General features: G+C 42.6%; 1 protein-coding gene across 1 annotated transcript in view; it reads right to left on the reverse strand.

The window, feature by feature from the left end:
- WDR26 (WD repeat domain 26) overlaps window positions 1-3,040 on the reverse strand; it is a 32,957-nt gene extending 29,917 nt beyond the window's left edge. Inside the window, exons 1-3 of the mRNA XM_032185586.1 lie at window positions 2,679-3,040; window positions 1,340-1,439; window positions 1,154-1,210 (exon numbers count right to left, since the gene is read on the reverse strand). Coding sequence (XP_032041477.1) covers window positions 1,154-1,210; window positions 1,340-1,439; window positions 2,679-3,040 — 519 coding nt within the window. The remainder of the gene's footprint in view (window positions 1-1,153; window positions 1,211-1,339; window positions 1,440-2,678) is intronic.
- Between the last annotated feature and the right edge of the window lie 19,039 nt (window positions 3,041-22,079).

Consider the following 22,079-nt stretch of genomic DNA (forward strand, 5'->3'; position numbering starts at 1 on the left):
ATACTTTCAGTCTTCATATGCTATCAAAAGCTGCATGCTATATTCTAAACTATTTGAACAATAAATCTTACTTTCATCAAGTCTTTGAGCTAGGAAAAAGTGTACAACTGGTCTAAGTAAGAAGTGTTAAGTTTTGGTCAGATTAACAGAACAGAACGCGAACTTTTCAAGTCGAACTTCTCTGATGTTTTGTTAAACATCTGTTTTCCCTACTTCACTTCCTGTTCTCTCTCTTTCTCTCCCTCCCCCACCAGACAGGAAATAGTCTTGACAACAAATGAATCAGCTAGAAGTAGAACTAAGCAGCCATCAGCTGATTCTTCATTGTTTACAGGCACAGACACTTCAAAAAACATTGCCACTTTTTTTCGTCCTAAGTAACCATGGTTGTCCTAACTTCATGTCATTAAAATCAACAAACAAACACAGCAGAACAAGCAGTCCACAGAGCTAAGCAGTCATTTTTGATTTCAAGACAGAAAAAATAAACCAAGAAACACTTTCCTCAAAGTAACAGAAATCGTAACAGCCATTGTAATTGTCAAGTCACGGGATCTGTCTATTTCTAGGTTCATCTTTGAAAAAAGCCACCCAAAGAGAAAAAGCTCTAAATAAAATCCCAAACAGCAATACAAATACATTTGCTCTTTAGAAGCCATCTGGAAAAGCAACAGTATTGTTCATGTTCTATAGCAGCCTCTATATGCCTGGGATGTGCTATTACAATGCCAACTCCACATTTGTATTACTTTTACTTCCAAGTTTTTCTCTTTCCTTAAGAAAGCCTAACTTCAATAAACACAGCAACTGTGAGAATTATTTCAAATTTGAAATTAGTATTCAATGCAAGCAATTTCTATGGAAACTGACTTATTTTAGAACTGTTAGAGGATTTATATTTTATCAGTTAACGATGCCTATCAATATTTAAACATTCAGTACACTAAATACTAGTCTCAATACTTTTGGGCCTCTATCTCACATTCCAAAAATGAATTAAAAGTTAAAATTATTGTGATGTTTGAGACAGCATGCAAGCCACTTTAAAAAAATGAAAACAAGAACTATGGACAACTAGCTCCATAGTACAAGATTATACTACTACAGCTAGTCCAACTATTCAGCTCTGAAAGAGTTCAAGCGTGTCTCTTACCACAATTGCATGCGGAGAATGCACTAAGGCCTTAAGTTCATTCAGGTCGTTCTCAGCCTGCAGAAATTGGCATAAGGAAAAAAAAAAACAACACAAAAAGTATATAAGGAGGGTGAATTTTGAATACTCTCACAGATACTATGAATTTAAACAGTGGTTAATACAGTCCTATAATCCCTACGTTACCTTATCCCATTCTCCTTCCATGACATGATTGCGGAATTTGGTAGCAGAAGGATGTTCTAAACGACATCCTGACTCTTGCATGAGAAGATCAACAGTCTGGCTGCAGGAGAGATACAGTGTAAAAAAACCTGACCAGTTTTACCCTCACAAATACACCGCCTGCCATGATAACAGTTAGCCATATTCAAACGTAAGTTTAATAAAGTAAGAACACTATGACCAGATGCAGACACTTGTCCAAAAGATTATCTCAGTTGCCTGAGACACGTAAACAGCTGCCTACGTCTAAAACATGTCATCAATTAGTTTGAGAGCTTTACTGAAGTACCATGAAGTATGTGACTTACCAGCCACCACAAACAGCCAGCCCTGCATAGAAGATAGGCTTCATGAAGGAAGAGACAGACCATAAACCTGTTAGCTACTGGCTACTAACCCCTGCCCCCCTCCCCACCTCCCATAAAACAACACAGACAGCTACTGCATCTACCACAGGCCTAATTTTTTCTTTATTGTGTATTAGAAGCCTGGCTCCTTAAAATAAAATAAACAAACTCGTGAACCTGTAAGCCCTCCCCCTTTTACACTAAAAATAGCTTATTTACTGTGGCGTCGTCTATGAACAGTCACGAGTTGTCTGCTGCTGCTTTAAACTTGCTTCTTGTGTCAGGGGCAATTTATTTTATGTACTAAGCTCTTTATAATTGACCCATCCCGCAGTGTTTTGAAGACTTGTTTTGCGGTAGCTACGTGAAGACTTTGGATTCCTGCTCCAAAATGACGATGTGTTGCCTTTAGCTTTACTCACGCACACGCGCAAATGTTGTGATTAAATTCTTAGGCCTTCTTTGCTATACCGTAAAATTATTTTCCTTATCCCGATCTCAACAGCCAACACGCTCGCTCCCGGCCCCCAGATAAGATTATTATCAAAAACATGTGGCCGGAACAAATCTGCAAAGGCCCTTCACCGTTCGCAGGGACGAGGAGGCTTCCCGCAGCACCCAGCCGGCCTCTTCCAGCGAGGGGTTCAATTCCTGCCAGCTGACAAGCCAAACCTTGGAGCTCATCTGCAGAAACCCCCCCCCAGAACCACCACCACCCCCCCCCGTCTCTCCGCCCAGCTGTGCGGGCTCCATTCCGTTTCCCAGCTAACTTCTCCCCCGCTATCGATCCGCCTTATCGGCCTCGACTTCCATTTTGCCGGCCCAGGAAGAAGCTCCCGGCCTGGCCCTTTCCGACGGCCAGGCCCCCGCAGCTCCATTTCGGCAGGGGCCCTACCCCCACACCGCTCCCCCCGCTTCAAGGGAGGCCCCATCCCGGCCCCGCGGCCACTTACTTGAGGCCCAAGCCGTGGAGGTGCTGCCCGATCAGCCGGATCACGTCCTCGTCGGACTGCGACAGCCGCTTCTTCTTCTTCAGGGCGCTGCCACCACCGCCACCGCCACCACCCCCCAGCTCGGCGGCGGCCGGGCCGGGCCCCCCGGCGGCGGGCACCCCGTTGTTAACGCTGAGCCCCCCGGGGCTGTTGGCCGCGGGCAGCAGCCCGTTGGCGTGCGCCAGCTGCTCGCCGGCGGCCGTGCCCGCCGAGGCCTCGCCGTTCTGGGCGCCCAGGCAGCCCAGCTCCGGGCCCTGCTGCTGCTGCTGCTGCTGCGGCGGCTGCTGCTGCTGCTGGCCCCCTCCTGCCCCGTTGGCCTGCATGGCGCTGGGAGCGCTGCTGCTGCTGCTGCTGCTGCCTCTGAGCGGAGGGGCGGCGGCGGGGGCGAGCCCGAGCCCGGCGGGGAGCGAGGGGGACTGGGACGAGGTGAGGCCTGCTCTGGCCGCGGAAGCCCCGGGCTCTCCTGCTCCCTCCGCCGCCGCCGCCGCCGGGGAGGCCCGGGCTTTCTTCCGCGGGGGCGGGGAGGCTCCGCCGGTGTCCGAGTCGGAGGAGGAGGAAGCGGAGGCCAGAGTTTCCTCGCCGAGAGCGGCCGTGGTGGGAAGCCGGGGGGAGGAGGGCGAGGATAAGGGGGGGAGGCGGCGGGGGTGAGGGGAGGCGGAGCGGGGCCCTGCGCCCCCGGGGGTCCCGGAGGCAGCGCCGCCGCCGCCGCCCGCTCGGGGCTCCCTCTGCCGATGGCCGCCGCTGCCCTGAGCCCCCCCCGCCCGGCAGCCCCAGGCGCCCGGCCCGCTCCGCTCGCTGCCCGCCGGGTCTGGCTCCTCGCAGCCCAGCTGCAGCCTAATGGAGTCCGGGCCGGGACGTCACAGGAAATTCCTATACTGCCCCCTACACACACTTCCGCCGCCCGCGGCTGGGGGTGGGGTGCGGGCGCTATAGGGGCAGGGGGGCGCGGGTGGCTCTAGGGCCGGTGGTGGGTGGAGGGGTCCGGGGTGGCCCCGGGGGCACTACCCTGAGTGCGTAGGGTCGGGGCTGGGAGGGGGGAGCTGGGCGGCCCCGGGGTGCAGGAGGTGTGCAGAAAGTTCCTGGAGCGGTCAGGGGGAGTCTGGGGGTTGCTTGCGTCTGGTTGGGTTTAAAAAGGGGGAAATGTTTAAAAAGGGGAGATGTTTTAAAAGGGGATACGCCGAGGGTATGTGCAGCCACCCCCTGCTGTTGCCAAGGGGGGTCACTGGTAGGGCTCGGACCTGGGCATGGCTTCCACAGTCGTGATGTGAGTTAGCACCAAAAAGGGAGAAGATGGTGTTTCTGCACGGGGTCTGATGTTTTACAGTACAGAAGCATTGAGGTGTGGGGTGTGTTTGCCAGGAAGACAATGGGCTGTTTGGGGGTTTCCATGTTTTTCCTCGGAGGTGTCTCTGTCTGCCTCCCGTGTGATGGCGGCTCAAACCCCCAGCCGAGCCTCTGGTCAAAAGTCATGAGACAAGTAAAATCCTGTTTGAAAACAGCTTCGTGAAAGAATACGTTGTGTGGTGTTTGGTTTTAGAGCCTGGAGTTTTCGTCTTGGATGCTTTCAAACTTTTCTCCAAAACGCAGAGCAAAATAAGTGTTTTCATTAATGGGAGCTGAGATTAACATCTAATCATCTGCTTTCAGGAAGCAAGGTTTAAAGAACACTGGATATTTCCAATTAATGATAAAAAGATAAGTTTGGACAATAGTGCTTTCTTCGGAGTACAACTTTGAAGAAGGCTGACTGAGGGAAAACGCCTTGAGACCAGTGTAGAAGTTTGTGAAGAGACAAAATACTTGAAAAGGATGAAACTAGAGAAAACCAGACTGCATGGGGGCAGTTGAAGTAGATACCATAGCTTGCCCCTGTTTATAGGTCTCAAAAGCTATTTGACTAGCAACAGCTGAAGCACACTTAAATCAGAGGGAGAGGCTGGAAAAAGCTTTGTCACACAGAGTTCTGCCCAGGTGTGGCTGTAGGATTAAATTCAATATTGGTCTTCCAGAGAGAGAGGACTGTTTAGGTTTTGTATTCCTCAGTTCACCAGCCACTGCTGGAGAATGCATTGCTTATGTTTTAGCCACTTCAGCACAGCTGTTAGCTCTTCTCATCTCCATTGCTCTGTCTCTTCTTCGTTCTTGAGGTCATCTTCCTCATTCCTCTCACTCTCTAGTTGCCACGATTGAGCCTATAATCCAATGATCTGGGGTAAGGTTGCAGGAACAGCACCCAGAGCGACATAGAGCCTGTGGCGATGCCTTACAAAGCAAACTAAGGAGCAATATGTTTTTTCTTTAGAAAGGTAAAGTTGCCCATTTTTCCTTCCTGCTCAGTCTCCAGGGGATGAAAGCCCTTTACCACCATTACCAGTTTGTGAGACTGTTCCTCCAGCTGCTTTAATCTGCCGTGCTCCTCTTGCAGTGCCTGGAGAGCCTGGCCTTCCCTCATCAGTCACTGCTTTGATCACCTGCATGTAGCCTGCTGCTCCCACACACCAACTCCTGTGCTGTGTCAGTCACACTGGAGGAGTTGGAAGGAGGAAAGATGCTGATGAGTCTGCGAAGAGCACATCTGTGATGACAGAAGAATCCCTTTACTGTAGCTGGGTGATACATGGATAAGCAGCTCTATGTACCTGTCTGTGGTGGGAAAGGCTCCTGCAGAGTAGCAATGTATCCCACTCGTTTCAATTAAATATTCTAAGGGAGTAAGAGCGGTGTTTGGAGTTGAATCTAAAATACCGCTTTTAAGAGGTACATATTACTGCATTAATCACGGTGAAAGTTCTTACACCCCCCCCCACCCTGCCTTGTTTCCTTCCCTGGGGGAGGAAATATCCCAGCAGAAACACAAAGAACTGGAGGAAGAAACTCGGTGTTGGAATGGCACAGGCCCTTGGCTTCCGTGCCAGGGGAAGCTGGGACACGACATTTGAAAGTTTCTCAGGATCCCAGCTGACACAGAAGTGTAGGAGAATGATTCAGAGCCCCTGGTGTGGAGAGCGTGCCTCAGCCAGATCGTAGCCCACGTGTGGAAAGTTCCTGGAGCAGTTCCTGCTCCTTTCCTCTTCATCACCAAGAGGGGATCCTGAAACAGGTCTGTGGCTTAGCAGACCTTCCTCCTTATAATGCAGAAAGGAAAAGGAGAACTGGGAAAGGGACAATGACACCGTGCTTGGGAAATGTGTCAGTAGTTGAGCACTGATTTGGAACTTTCTACTTCACACTCTCATGAGAGACAACCAATTTAATGGCAGTCCAAATAAACACGCTTCTACTGAGCAATTTGGCAAATCAGCAGTTAAATACAACACATCTCATTTGTGTCAGAAGACTTTATTATGAATTATGCATTCATCGTGCCCAGACAACTTCAGTTTCCCAAAAGTAGAGATGTAACAGTACACCAATGAAAAGTGACAAATTTATGAACACACACAAGAAAAAAAAAAAAAAAAAAAAAAGAGGCAACCTTAAATACAGCTATGATGATATCAACCATGTTACTGAAGTACAGTACGTTTTGCTTTAGAGGATGGGGCAGGAAGTCCTGATCTGAATAATAGGAAGGAACTCTTTCATTAAGGGGCTGGTTTTTTGATGGTAATCATATGAAGCTGCTTAGGCAGAACTGAAATGCTACAAAATAGAGAAAATCATGGAGAGATGGGTTAGTAGTCAAAGCTACACTATGAGCATAAGGAACCACTTGATTCCTCTTGTCAGATGTATGTGTGTATACATAGGATCATAGAATGCGTTGGGTTGGAAGGCACCTACCTTAAAGATCATCGAGTTTCAGTCCCCTGTGCCTTACCACCACCACTGTACACACAGTTTCCTTTTCCTTCTGCACTGAATTTGAGTTTACTGGAAGCAAAACAACTAGAAACAACAAAGGAAGAAAGAATGGTTTAGAATAATGGAATTTTGCATAGTACCAACTAAATAAATGCTATAAATAAATAACAGACACCTGCCTATGCTTGTAACTTTCAAAAGATGAGACACAAGTGAAAAACAACCACTTTTCTTACATAGCATTCCTAGAAAGCAATCAGTAGATAGAGGGTTTATAAGCAAACCACACTGGGCCATTGCCTTCTGCAGAAGATGGTCACTATTTTAGTGAAGGAGGAGAGTCTGGAAAGCCAAAGCTTGGCTGGAGCTGAAACAGAAAAAGAATAAATGTGAGGTGCAACAAAAAGGGCTTTTACAGAAGCAGCAGCTAAAGGAAGGTGAAGAAAAATGTGGGAAGGAAAATTTGCTGCAGAATTAGTCACTGACCTAGCGGTAAAGAGCAAGGAAAAGGCTGAGATTCTCAATGCCTCATTTGGCCTTTATTGGAAGAAAATCCTGCATTTCCCTAGCTTCTGTGGCCAGTAGCAGAGTGTAGAGGAGACTAGAAGACTGCCCATCCTGGTGGACAAGGGAAGTTCAGCATGGGAATTTCAACAGGTGTTGAAATAGGGCTGCATTATCACTGTACCCAGCAGGTATATGCTCTCTGTGTGTCACTGGAGAGACCACATTTGATATCCAGTGTCCAGTTTGGGGTCCTCCGGTACAAGAGACATAGAGCAGCCTAGAGCAAGGTCAGGAGAGGCTGCTAAGGTGGTAGGGACTAGAGCAGGTGGTGTACAAGGAGAAGCTGAGGAAGTGGGTTTGACTGCAGCGGGATCTAACTGCAGTGGTCAGCTTCCCCAGGGCAATCACAGAGAGAACAACACAAGGCTTCTCTTCAGGGTGCACACCAAGAGGACAAGAGACAAAAATCAGAAGTTGCACCTGAAGAAATTCCAACTGTGCATAGGAAAAAAATTCAAAGTGAAAGTGGTCATGTGCTGGAACAGGTTCCCAGAGAGATTGTGGACTTCCTGTCCATGGACATACTAAAAACTGGACTGGACAAGGCCTTGGTCAAAGCTCTGAGCGACCTTGTCTAGCTTTGAAGACAGCTAGAGGTAGAATAAGTGACCTGCAGAGGATCTCTCCCAACTTTTTTTTTGGCTACGATGCTAAATATACTTCCTGGAAGAATCCCTGTGGTTTGGGGGAGCAATATTTGTGACTCAATAAGTGTCATGTCTCAGGGGTTACTGATACTATGCCCCAAAGCTTCCGTAAGGATGCTGTGTTGGCAAAGATAAGGGCATTAGAGCTATTGTTGCAACTTAATTAAATATTAGGTAATCACACTCTGTCTTCTGTCCACCAAAGTCATGTGCATTAGACTGATGATGACCTCTGCACTCTCCTAGGCAATCACAACACAACATGGTAACAAAAATATCAGAACGTGCTGAAGAGTCCATGTAGTATGGAATATCTTGTTTAAGACAATCTGTCGTGGTCAATACAACTTCTCATATAAATACGATACATGACATGTATTTTCCTGTGTCTTTCTGGATGCCCAGGATGCCATGTATTGGGGCAAGTCGAATTTATCTTTATGGGCAGATAAAGCATGGATCTGCAAGAGGTCTGAAGCTAGGCTTGTACTTACTGTGCAACTTCTCCAAGCATGTACAGCAAGACAATATCACATATGCTGTGACTCTTATGTGTCAGGCTTGCTTTGCATGCATGATTTATCTGTCTGGGACTATCCTAGATATCAGCCTGCAAAATCTGTCTGTGTGTACTGTGTTATATCAGTCACGTTGAGATACACTAGAAAGTTATTTGTAGCCTGGATTTGGAAAGATGGTAGGTCACCGAGAGATGTTTCCACACTTGCAATGGGCAGAATAGCAGCATCCTTGCACTTTTTTTTTTTTTTTTCTCTTGACACCTTGATAGGCGTAAATGTTAATTCTAACACTTACTGAATCACATTCTGACTCTGTGTGCAGTAGAAGCTCATTTCGTTCTGTGGGGTTTTCCAGGCCCATTGTTTAGAGTGTCTCCTGTAGTCTGTGTAGTCCTTAATATTAGTGTGTAGAGTTCATGTCCAGAACTCAGATGGGTTGCTGGTGTTTATGTGCAAGACTAGATTTATCATTCTATTGTTGCAGTTAGTTTGCTTTTCCTACTTGCGGGTTGCTCCCCTGCCTTTTACTTTGTGCTTGCTCTCAAAGCAATTGTTATTTCAGGCTTGGTAATTGTGTCTGCCAACTCTTACATAGCTCCTAGAGCTTAACCCTGAGTGGGGTAACACTGTGCTTTCTGTTGCCTAGCCACTGAATTATGCACCGCCTCTCCCAGAATGACATGTATGGTAGTCCTTTCTCTCCCCTTTTTCTGTTTTCTCTAGAGGGTTATATTGCAATGAGCTCTTGCACCTGGAACTAAAAATTCAAGACCAGGCATGTTGGCTGTAGTATCGCATATCCACTCTGAAATGGGCAGAGAGGGGAAGTTATTACGTAATCACCAGCAGATTATATCTTAATGTTAAGATTCAGAATAGCTCCTTGGAGCCCAGGGATTATTTAGTAATCTTTTTTTTTTTCCTTCTTAATCAGGAATATATGGTTTTCCAAACGCCATGTTTAAAAAAGTATGCGAACCACCAGACCCTCCTTACATGTTTTGGAAAAGAGATTAAAGGTTATAGTCACAATGTCTTTGCACTACTATTTAGGTGCTTGCTCCTTATTTTAAGGTGAAATCACTAGTTTTTGCTGCAACTGTGTCTTTGCTTAAAGTACAACTTCTTCCACAAACTTCTCCATCCTTGTTGTCGCATATTACTTACATTAGAAATAAAAAGCCATGAAGTTACAGAAAAAATGCATTCACATGGCTCCATACATTTATATGGTAAAAAATCTTCACCACTTCACTGAATTTGTAATAGTTTTACAATGCATCAGCTCTGACACTACTAGTCATACTTAAGACCTTGTAATGTTTCAAATAACTGCTATTTTTTTTTTATTTATTTTGTTTTTATTTTTGTCTCTGACAAAAATATTTGGGCTTTACACGTAGGTAATGAAACAACCTGGTTTCTCAAATAGGAAAGGTAATGTTCCCCAAATTTTCTAACTTACTTGGCTGTTTCTTGTTTGTTTGTTTTTCAAGAGGATACAGTCTGTGGAATATAGGTGGACATATTTTTTTACTGACATTTGTTTGAGGTGACTAATATGAGTTATTTGAATCTTTGCCTCGTAAATAATATAGTCATTCCAAATACATGCAAATTAAACCTTTATGCTTTTGTGGCTTCTCTCTTAAAGAAGAGTGCCAAGAGAGTTTTTGAAGCATGGCATGATAGGAGGGCTTTGCTAACATTCATTTGGCATTATCAGTTTGACTAATAGGGAGGACACTCTATATATTGCCATTTCTATTTTTATCTGTCACTGCATGTTAATACAAGATAGTCAGTTAGGCCTATAAAATTTCTGAATTCATTCTCAGTTCTCTATAAATACCAATGTCTTTTATTTAAGCACCTCCTATTTAATAGCACTTCTTCTGAATGCCACATCTGAGAGTGGAGCATGTCCTGCTGGATCCACACAACGCTGAGAGGCATGGTGGGGAGTAGTTCCAGCTGGAAGGGGGAAAGGGAAGATTTTCAAAATTGGGACCAAAGGCATGGTCCCAAAGGCATATTTCAGTGCCTACATAGACATGCTTCCATGTGTAGTACTATTTGCCATGTTGTCACAGTTGGAACCTAGTGTTACGAATTATAACAAACCTATCATCTGAAAGATGTCCCCCTGTACTCAGCTCTGGCGAGGCCGTACCTCAAGCACGGTGTTCAGCTTTGGGCCCCTCTCTACAAGAAGGACATCGAGGCCCTGAAGCATGTCCAGAGAAGGGCTATGAAGCTGGTGAGGGATCTGGAGAACAAGTCTTACGAGGAGCGGCTGAGGGAGCTGGGCTTGTTCAGCCTGGAGAAGAGGAGGCTCAGGGGTGACCTTATCGCACCCTACAGGTACCTTAAAGGAGGCTGTAGCAAGGTGGGAGTTGGTCTATTCTCCAATGTGCCTGGTGACAGGACGAGGGGGAATGGGCTAAAGTTGTGCTAGGGGTGGTTTAGGTTGGATATTAGGAAGAACTTCTTTACCAAAAGGGTTGTTAGGCATTGGAATGGGCTGCCCGGGGAAGTGGTTGAGTCACTGTCCCTGGAGGTCTTTAAAAGACGTTTAGATGTTGAACTTAGTGATATGGTTTAGTGGAGCACTGGTCAGTGTTAGGTCAGAGGTTGGACTCGGTGATCTTGGAGGTCTCTTCCAACCTAGAAGATTTTGTAAGACTTAACTATTGCTGTATTGCACACTGTAGCCACTTGAAACTTCACAGTACATTCTGAAATGAGCTCTGACTTTCTATCCTGAAAACAAAGGCTCCTGTCCCTGAAGCTAACAGAATCCCCATGTGCTGTTAGAAGTGTGGTGCCAAAGCCATGTAGTGCCAATGACACAGCTGAACAGGATGGCTTCCATTTTGCCAGGAGCATTGACAGAAATACTAAGTAGGTAGTTTGAGAAATCCATTTTGCTGTTACTGTTGTAATAGCATTATTAGCAGGAAAATTTTGACAGAACTTTTTTAAAAAACAAACAAGCAACCACAATAACAAAAACATACATTTTGATATTCATCTCATCTGACTCTCTATATCTGTCAGTTAAGCAACTAGCCCAAGCTATGTTTCTAGGTATCCTCTGGAGAAATGGAGTCACTTACAGAGGTGATTCATCCCAGATACTTATTTTAGGATGGGATGAATCACCTTCTGGTGCCTCTCTCCATTGACATTAGGGGGAGCCTAGTCCAGCTATATTAGACTACATCACTGTCTTGGTGAGTAAAGTTAAAAGAGGTATATTCTGGCATAACTTCAATCACTTTAATGGTAGATTTGAATTTGCAAAGAGTGTCATCATGGGTCAAAGATGCCAATATGACACTGACAGTCACAGTAAGGTATGACAGTTGAGCACCTACTCCCATATTACTGGGAGGCCAACCTGTGGCTCATGAACTGCATGCAGTTCACAAGCTGTTCAGAGCTGATTTCTGTGTTGGAGCCATACTGACACATCACTTCTCGGTGATCTGTCATTGTCTATCTCATTTCTCTTTCCATTGGTAGAAATAAGAACAGTGGCAGGTATCAGGTATCCCGGGTTGGAAGGGACCTCAAAGATCATCTAGTTCAAACCCCCTGCCATAGGCAGGGACACCACCCACTAGATCAGGTTGCTCAGGGCCTCACCTAACCTGGCCTCATTTAACCTGAACACCTCCGGGGATAGAGCATCTACAACCTCTGTGGGCAACCTGTTCCAGTGCCTCACCATCCTCTGAGTGAAAAATTTCCTCCTAACTTCTAATCTAAATCTCCATCCTTTTAGTTTAAAACCATTCCTCCTCATCCTGTCGATATCTGATTGAGCAAAGAGTTGCTCTTCACCTTTTTATAAGTCCCCTTCAAGTTCTGAAAGGTTGCAATGAGGTCTCCCTGGAGCCTTATCTTCTGTAGGCTGAACACCCCCAGCTCTCACAGCCTTTCTTCATAGAAGAGGAGCTCCAGCCCTCTGATTATCTTCATGGCTCTCCTGTGGACATTCTCTAACAGCCCCACATCCTTCTTGTGCTGAGGGGCCCCAGACCTGGATACAGCACTCCAGGTGGGGCCTCTCAAGGGCAGAGCAGAGGAGGACAGTCACCTCCCTCTCCCACTGGTCACTTCTCTTTTAATGCAGCACAGGATGCAGTTGGCCTTCTGGGCTAAGCTTTCTTAACAAAACATGCCCATTTGTTCCCTAAAACAATTCTCTTTTTTCATATTTGTTTTTAAATTTAATAAGGTCATTTACCCCACAAGAGATACTTAAAAAGCCTTCTTCAGCAATATTTTAGTGGCGTTATTTCAATATTGAGAAAAGACTTAGGGAAATCTACTTCATTGTTATAAATGCCTGACCATACAGATACCTTAAAATGTCTGGTATCAACACATTATGACTTTGTAGAAATCTTGTGGGATACTTATTGCTAAAACATCTTAATCTGTCTTTTCATACAGAACTAATATATTACTCTACTGCTTACTTTTATCATTGATTAAATACTAATCTTTTAATATTATTAATAAAAATTAATATTGTTAACAAAAATGTATGGCAGCTATTACATGAAATATAGTCCATGCTATTTTACATATTCTCTAAGGTTTGTCATAGGAATTACAATTTTATCCATGCCTCCCAACATCTAATGTCTTTTATCATTTTACCTATGTAACAAATGTATCTATAAACGTGAATTTAAATTATAAATACTTTAATGTATGAAACAAAACTTGGATACTTTGAATACGGTAAGTTGAGGCAGATTCAGATTGTCGGCAGTACTGCTTTCATGACTTCACTTTTGAAGCAAGTCCTTTTGAATAATATTGCGTAGGTGTCTATTGTACCACCAGGCAATTCCCAAACATAATTAAAATATTTTTTTTATTGAAGCCTTCTAGCAGGTTCAACCTGCACAATTTTATATTGGGCCTTTGTAATTGTTAGAGAACAGTACTGCTCCAGGTTTCAAAAGAGAGCGTTTTCAGGGGCCAGGCACAGTAAAACCTCTGAAGTGGGGGAAGTTTTGCTGCTTCTGTAAACATAATCAAAATAAGATGTAGAAATCATCTCTCCTGTGTTATTTGACCTATGCTGATCTGTGCTTTTCTTTACTTAATCAGTAGACTTGTATCAGTCTTTTCATTTCTTAGGATATTTTCATCAAGAGCTGTCAAATTCAACAATCACTTTTATTTGTCATTATATTCTATTTGTACAGATCAGGCTGCAAATTTTTCTTTCAGTTGTTTTAGAGGTTTTCAAAGGCAGGGAAGAGAATCGTATTGTTCTTAGTGACACTGACATGGAAATAAATAACACTGAAACTTGGAAGAGTGTTAATTAGAAATTATTATAACCTGACTGACCTGGCTTGGCATTATGGTATCTCGCCAAACTGGCTTTTTATTCTTACGCGTGTCTGGTTTGTTTTTGTGGTGAGAAGCTAATGATTTCATGGAATCGTTTGGCTTAATCCTGCTTTTCTTACAGTATGGAAGTCTTATGTGAGGAAGACTAAGTAAAATCAGAGCGAAGTTCACTGGGTGTGGCCTATGGTGGTTAACCCAAATGATACTTTGCATAGGTTTCTATTTGAGTAAGTTTATATATATATGGTATATTGGACCTGTTGTTTGTTTACTTAAATGAGATTTACATTAGTTTCACTCTGAATTCTAGTGTAAGACTGGCTAGCACCTGTGTAATTCTTCTGGCTTCATTGCAGTTGTGTTGTTTTTTTATTTCTTAGTGGAATTAAGCCACCGGAGAGTCCACTGAAATAAGTGACCATTTTCTTGAATGATGTAATGAAGCAATAACCCAATAACCCAACCTACCGCAACTTTTAATCACATTGCTATCCTTATAACTCTGCTGGGAAGAAGAAGGATGGCTGTGCCTACCTGGACTGGAATCTGACCTAAAGAGGTCCCTCAGCCAAAAAAGAGACAGATCTTTACATCCATAAGTCTGACACAGACATCAGAAGGCTATTTCTTAGAGTCTTTGAAGTGAGGTGGGTTGAACATTCGGCATACTCCTCACTCCAGTTCCTGCAGACACTGAACTGTTGGCTAGGCAGTGGAAGCAGCCAGTCTCCTAGAGTCTCCTGGGGCAGTGGGAGCAGCAGATCCCTGGCACTTGCTGCCTTCCGAGCTGCTGGCCATGCTCATTAGTCGGGTGGAGTGCCCTGATGACACACCTGTACAGCATCTTGTTTTGGATTTAGTTTGGTAGGAGTGCTGCGCTGAGGCGTGCTGTCATATCCTACATTTAACTGTAGGTTTAAATGAGTAATTGGTCAGGTAGCTAAACCAAATTTATTCAGAATATGTAGCACAAGTGACGCAAATACCAAAGAGGTGCCGCGGGACCCCGCTTTGTGGCCAGTGCTGTGTTCAGTAATTGTCAGTGTGGTTTGACATGTGGCTGTAAACAGCACAGGAGCATTGCCAGTATGATGTATCATACCGTGCTTTTTGTATCTAGTTTTTCACAGTTCTTTTGTTATTTTCAGGAAGAATTCCTGGAGGGTTTTTGTTTTGTTTTGTTTTGTTTATTTTTTCAATTCTCCTTGTAAGGTATGTAGTAATAACCACAAATCGACATTTCATCCCATTACCTACAGTATGTAAACACAGTGGGTGTAATATCTGTGTGCCAGTAATCCCTATAGGACAAGGCAAGATGAACCCTATTTTCACAGATATTCAGTACAACATTGGCATCAGTCTTTCAGACTATGGGATAGGAAGCTATTACCAAGGAGGGATGGGAAGGGGGAAAAGGAGAAATAGTGTCACATTGGTGTGAATTGATGGGGCAGAAAGAATAATTTTGAGTCAGAGAAGCTTTTGGTAACTGACTGTGTAGAAGTAATACAATAGCACGGGGAGAAGAAGTCTGTGGGTAAATCATGAGGAGTCAGTCCAAAATTTTGAAATACATTGTTGATCCTTGCTGGCAGCTTTTAACTTCAGCTGAAATAAAAGAGCCTCTTAATAAAAAAAAAGAAAAAAAAAAAAAAAAAAGGGAGGGAGAGGAGGGGAAAAAAAAAAACAATTAATCCATAACACTTTCCTCCTCCAACTCAAGTGACTGATAGTAAGGGAGCAGCTTTCAGACAAGGACCCTGGACTGAGTCCTGTTTGGGTACAGTGGAAGATTTCCAGCTGTATTTTAAAACACAATTCACCTCTTGTGTCTGAACTGTTAATGTGCAGTGGGGTCACTCACAACTTACACTATTGCTAGGACATTAATGGTCTAAATAACTGCACCTGCTATGTTAATGAAAGTGTGCATAATAGCTCCAGTAATTTAGAAAATTAGGTATTGTGTTGGGGTGGGGAGGAGGACAAGGAGGAGGAGACAAGGGTATAAGGGGCTAGAACTTGGTCAAAAGAAATACAGATTTCAGATTACTTGCTCTTTTATTGCTGCAAAGTTATCAGTGCTGCTAGTACAAAGCTTTAAGTATTTTAATGGCTGCATTCAACTGTGCACTTGAACATGTTAAAGAGTAGGAGGGCTTTTTTTGAGTAAGGAGAAAGGGAATTGGGATTATGATAAGTTTAAAAAAAAAAATCTGCCTTTATTTTTGCTGTGACGTTTGTTTAAGTCTGACCACTGGCAGAATATACACCATCACCCTGGATCATAAAATCACAGGATAACAGGACTGGAAGAGACTTTGAGCAATCTATTCCTTGCACCAGTCTGAGGGCAAGTATTTCAATACGATTCCTGATAGATGGTTGCCCAACCTGTTTTTTAAATCCTTCACAAATTCCTCCAGCAATCTATTCAAGTCCTTAACTATGCCTACTGTTAAAAAGCCATTTCTAATATCTAATCTAAACCTCCCACCTGCAGTTTACACCTATTACTTCTCATTGTGCCATGCTGGGCACGAACAGCTTAATTTTCTTCCTTTCTGCATCCATCTTTTTTGTATTAGATAATGCTTACATTCTTTTAAGTGAATATAGTGTAGGCCTTTTTGTGTACATTTAGGCTCAGAGGAAAATAGGTTAAAGGAAAAAAGTAAGAAAAAATATGTTTCTAGCTGAGAGTCTTTTTAGCCAATTAGGGAGCAAGTGTCTGAGATGGAGCATTATGTAGCTACCAGTTGGAAATGCTGGGCAGGGCACAGAGATTTGCTTAAGGCAATCTAGGGCCCCAAACACATTGCATATGAGAGAGGCTGATGCCTGCCATGTGTTACACATCTGTTATGACAGAGCTTGTTTGGCATTTCTGTCTCACCTGCCCATGTCTCAGCCTGTATCTTGAAAGTGTCACCTGAACTGAGGCCAGCTGCTTCTGTTGAGCCTGATTTTTAGGGATTAAGTTATTTCTCTACTTCCTTTTTTAGTTCTCTCACTTCTTGAAATAAGAGATGGGTAAGAAAAAGTAGGAAATGAGAAATCTTGGAATGTTGCAGCAGCTACAAGTTGCCCAGATGGTGGAGACAGAAACTGAAGGGTCAGAATTAGTCCCAGGCTCCTTCATTCAGCCCTCAACTGTTGAACTCCAGCATATGCCAGGAAATGCCTTCCTCCTTCCTTCTTCACATCTTGTATGTCCTGGCAAAGATCCCCAAAACTCTGTTGTCCAGAGTGATCCCCACCATGAGTCCCTGACTGATCTCATCACGCACTCCAAGCTGCTGTTCCTCAGCACACATACTGCAGGTACTTCCCAGGCATCCTGCAGACGCTGCAGTGTCCCTGGGCAATTAGGAGCACTGGCCTGCTTGTCCTGACACACTTTGGCTATCCTGTGTGCCTGCTCCCAAGCGTCCATAGCCATGTTAGCCCTTCTTGGTGGTGTTTCTTGAGAGCGAGTGTCTGGAGTCTGCACTGAAGCTTAGTGGTTAGACGGATTAAAATTTAAAGTATGTTAGTCTGTATGATGGCAAATAATTTACTTTAAATGTTGCACATGGTGCTTTGTACGCTGTGGATGCAGGGAGCAGCTCTCCAGTACTCCAGATACAAGGTCTGCAAGTGGGTGGGTGAAACCAGTACATCTCCTCATCCAGCAGGATCCTTGGTGGGGATAACACTGGCTGGGCCCTTTGGAGCTGACAACTGTACGAAGACATGAAGGAGTTCATACAATTTGAAGTTGCAGTCTGTAACCTTGAATAGGCACTGATTATACTGGGGTCACATTTTCTTTTCTGTGACCACAAACTTACTTGTAAATTCAAAAATATGAGCTCAGCTAGTTGCATGATTCTAAGAGCTGGGATGTGAACCATAAGGCCGGATTGTTATATATACTGCCAAAATGGTTAGATTTTCTTTGAGTGAGTGGGTTTCTTAAAAAATGGAGAGGAAAGAAGTGATTCCTCTATCACAGAATTTTTGAAGTGGAAACCACTCCTCCAGCCAATGAAGTCTAGAATTGTCTCATTCTACTCCAGTAGAGAAAATACTTCTCAAATATGCAGTATGATAGGATCTTACAGCTAGACTAAATTTAAAGGACATATTTCCATTTCGCTGACGTTACTGGAAGAACACTGTTTATATTAATGCTAACTGATTTTTATTTTTATTAAGGAAATTGTCTTCTAGTATTGGGATGGGTCTAGCTATGAATATTACGGGTGCAGGAACGGGTATTACCTCTGACAATATGACTGTGTTTTGAAAGAAACCTGCAGAAAACCTCTAAGTGCAGTTTCCTGTTGATAACTGTGACACCCAGTGGTCATTGGAAGAACGATAGAAATATGGTACAGAATGACTGCAGTGAACCTAAGGGCTGCACAAGATACTGAGGTTTGCACAATGAATGTGTGCTACTAAGAGTACTACTCTTTTCTTCGATAATGTGTACGTATAGTAAAAATAAACTGTTTTAGGAGTCATAAATTTTTCGTCCATTTAGTTTTGTTTTAGGAGTCATAAATTTTTCATCCATTTAGTTTATGCTTTACTATATTTAACATATATATATATTTGTATTTACTCATACAAAGCGTTTTTATATCTTGTGATGCTGAGTTTACAGCTCAGATGTATGGCAACTTTAAATAATTACTTTATCACTGCAAAGTACGCAGTGGCTTTTAATGCTTATTGGCAAGTGCAGAACCCTGCAGGATAATAGGACCTTCTTTCCCCTCCTTTGTTTGCCATTGACTCATTATGTGACTTAGAGCAAATTGCTTGTGTGAATGGTTGATAAGTACTTTAGTCAGCATGTTCATAAAGGTGTGAGGTGTAATTAATATTAGTCTGGCAGTCATTCACTTCCAACTATTTGTGCCATTTATTCTGTGCTGAATACATCACATATATACTACAAACCATAATGTTAATTTATGTGCTGTGTTTTATTGCAGAGCACTGGATACAGATTTAGACCCATATATGCAGCAAATGAGAGATTCAATTCTATTTTGTTTATGGGTCACTGAACTTAAAACATTTATTCTTGGTCATGTTTTAAATAAAAAAAAATACCATCAAAATTCATAACATCTAATTGCAGTGGACCCAGCATCACATGCTCATTATATATATTGTTCCATCTGTTGTTTGGGAATGTCTCATGGAACTAAAGAAGCTTCTCCTTGCAGGCAGAAGGAGTTACACAGCAAGAGGATCAACATCAAAAGGTACCCAGTTAAAAAACTGGAGATTAGACAAGGCTGCAAAGTCAGTTATTGCCTAGGGCCCTCTTCTTGGCTGTGTTAGCTATGTATATAGTGTGTGCCTCAGGAGTGCTTTTCAGCTCCCTGAGTGTGTGCTTTTTCTACACCCAGAATAGGGGTGAAATCTGAATTCCACCAGTTATTCGTCTCTACTTGGTTTCCATGCAGGGAAACCACAGCTAATATTACATTTTTCACACCATTTTTTTAGTCATTGATGGCCATAAATATTTCACATTTAATGGAAGCATATGACAGAAAATATTTAATTGTAACCAAAATGCTTAAATACCGAACTCAAGGTAAGAATACTTTAAAACAACTGGAATATTGGAATATTTAAAATATTGGAGCTAAATCAGTTTAAAAGGAAAAACACTTTTTTTTTTTTTTTTTTTTTTTTTTTTTTGCATGTCATTATTTGGATTCCTGTAAACCCCAGTTGCTCTGTTTTCAGATCCTGTTGTTCTAATCTTTACAAGGACACAAAGAAAAGTTAGTCCTTACTCCCAAAAGCTTACAGTCTAAAGATACCATAAGCAACAACAGATGGAAATGGCTAGGAGAGCACCCCAAGAAAATTAAATACTACTTCTAAAAATGCATTGTTTACTACACTGACTAAGATTCTCTCATGGTGTTCTGAACTGAACTACAAAGAAAAACCAGAGTGGTTGTCTTCCACCTTCTGATAAGAATAAAGGAACATGACATAATGTTCAAACAAGAATGTATACTGATGCTTACTGATGTACGATGTATGTCTGCAGTTGGTGCAATTCTGGTTTAGTCTTCAGAAGCAGATGGTGAATGGATCTTTTGCTCTTGAGATAAATCCTGAAACAGGGATGTTTGCTACCAAAATTTGTTTTTGCTTTGTGTTCCTTCACTGTTTAATCTATATTTAAATGACTTGAATGCTGGGTCTGGGTTATCAATAATGCCTGCTCTTATTTCTTTCATATTACAGGTAGCTTGGTTCAACCTCACTTGCGGTTTTTGTGTTTGTTATCATTGCTTTTTCACCTTAAAAAGCTTGACTTTAGTCCTCACAGAATGGACAAATCATGTTAGAAAACAGTTTGTCTTTTACTTTATTTACAGAATTTTTTGCTAACCAGCATAAACAAAGTCTCAGGCATTTTGCCATCCTATTCTAGGCAGGATTTTAATGATTGCAGTAAGGTCAAGATCTTTTGTTTATATTGTGAAGTGTTTGTTTGTTTGTTTCTTTTCTTTTTTTTTTTTTTTTCCTTTTTTTTTTTTTTAACATCTGCATGGTTTTATATTCTTTATTTCAAAAGTGTTTTCTTGTCTTATGAATAAGAAACTACAATTGACATTGTGCAAATTTGCATTTTCGGATTAAAGAAGATATAGGTATGTGCTATCTGGAAGAGTCATATTCCAATACTTGACTCATAGGAAAAAGAATATGCTGAAAGAATAATGAAGTCTGACATGTGTGTAGGTATTTACCTTAGTGTATGTGTTGGGAAGAGCATGTTTGGCATGAGTGTTGTTGTATTTTATTCCTTCCTTCATACCAGGCCTGGCATGCTCAGGAAGAGAATCTCTGGTTAATTTTTATTACTGACTACGATGTAGCAGGCCAGTGGTTGATGAAGGCTCTCTGATGTTTCACTGAAACAAAATGTTTCAGTTACATGCAAAAATATCATAATATACACTTTTTTCAATAAAGCTGCACCCCGACTGATTAGCTGGTGCTCTGAGACCTAGTGATAGTGCAGCCTTCTGCCTTAAACTTCTAGACACATCCCTCTTCCACACTACACTTCTGTGACAAACCAGCACTTTGCAGCTGATGGCTGCTAGATGCACATATTCATTTATTAATGTATTTCAGGGAGGAAAAAAAAAGAAAAAGAAAAAAAAAAAAAAAAGGTGAAAGAAGAAAAGAGCTTAGGACTGAAAAAATGAAAGCCATAAGGTGACTGTGGGAGCAGCCCCAGAGCTGAGAGCAGGGTGAGCTGGAGAGCTCTGTCAGGAGATCAAAACAAGTGGGTCCACCCTCATAATCTGCTTCTTGCACAACCCCTGACAGGGCTGCATGTGAATGTGAAGAGGGGTGAAAAGAGGACAGGCTGCTGACTTACACAGCAGTCACAGGAGATAGACGTGAATGTTAGACTTGGCTCCTACAGATGGTACACAGAATAAAATAACAAGTGTGGAGTACAGAGCAAGCAAGCTGATTCTGTATCAGGATATAACATTTAACAATTACCAGGTCAAATTCCTGCCTTCTTGTGTTTTGAATATTGAGGTATAAAAATAATACATGCAAAATAGGATTTCTGGACACTGGGTGTGAGCAAGATTTTTTAAAGTATGTTTGTTTAAATACTGCTACAGCAGATGTAATACAGATCATGCCATCTTACTAAGTCACAGGAGTTCAAAAGTTGAAAATGGCTTTTTAGGGTTGGTGTATATAAATAAATGTCATAGAAGATGGATAAATCCTTTTTTTCTTGAGGCTGAAGGACCTTCTCAGACCCCAAATGACAGAAATTTCATCTTGCTCCCCAGAAAACCCTCCCGGAACATGCTGTGACTTGTAGTGTCGATGTCAGTCTGAAAAGCTTTCCATCATGAGTTGAATATGAAATTGTTATGTATTCTCTGCCACACATCCACCTGAAGCACAGTGCAGTGCCTTCCTACTACCAGTGTTTTCTGTGCAATCATTTTGCCAAAAGGCGCATGCTCAGAACAAGTCGCGGTCACTGTGCCGTGTATAAGAGCAAACATTAATTCAAAGTTGCAAACAAACTTGGCTGGAGCAAGTGCAGCATTTGGTTCAGGAAGATTTGAAAACAGTTGTGTTACATGGAGGACTTGCAATTCATGAGCTTAGAAAACACAACTGAGAAAACACAAATGTTTTTGACAGAATTTTGGATTGATCGACTCATTAGTAATCAAGGAAGGATCTTGTGAGTTGTAAATAGTGCTAGAGTGGAAGCTGCCAGGGAAAACAGGTGCTCTTCTGCGTTACTGAAACACATCTATGTCAGCAAGGCAGGACTGTCCCTTCTCTTTGCTATTTTTGTGTGTGGTGTTTTTTTGTTTGTTTGTATTTTTTTTTTTTTTCTCTTAAAGCACAGATAC

The sequence above is a fragment of the Aythya fuligula genome, chromosome 3, assembly GCF_009819795.1.
Source record: "Aythya fuligula isolate bAytFul2 chromosome 3, bAytFul2.pri, whole genome shotgun sequence".
Classification (NCBI taxonomy): Eukaryota; Metazoa; Chordata; class Aves; order Anseriformes; family Anatidae; genus Aythya; species Aythya fuligula.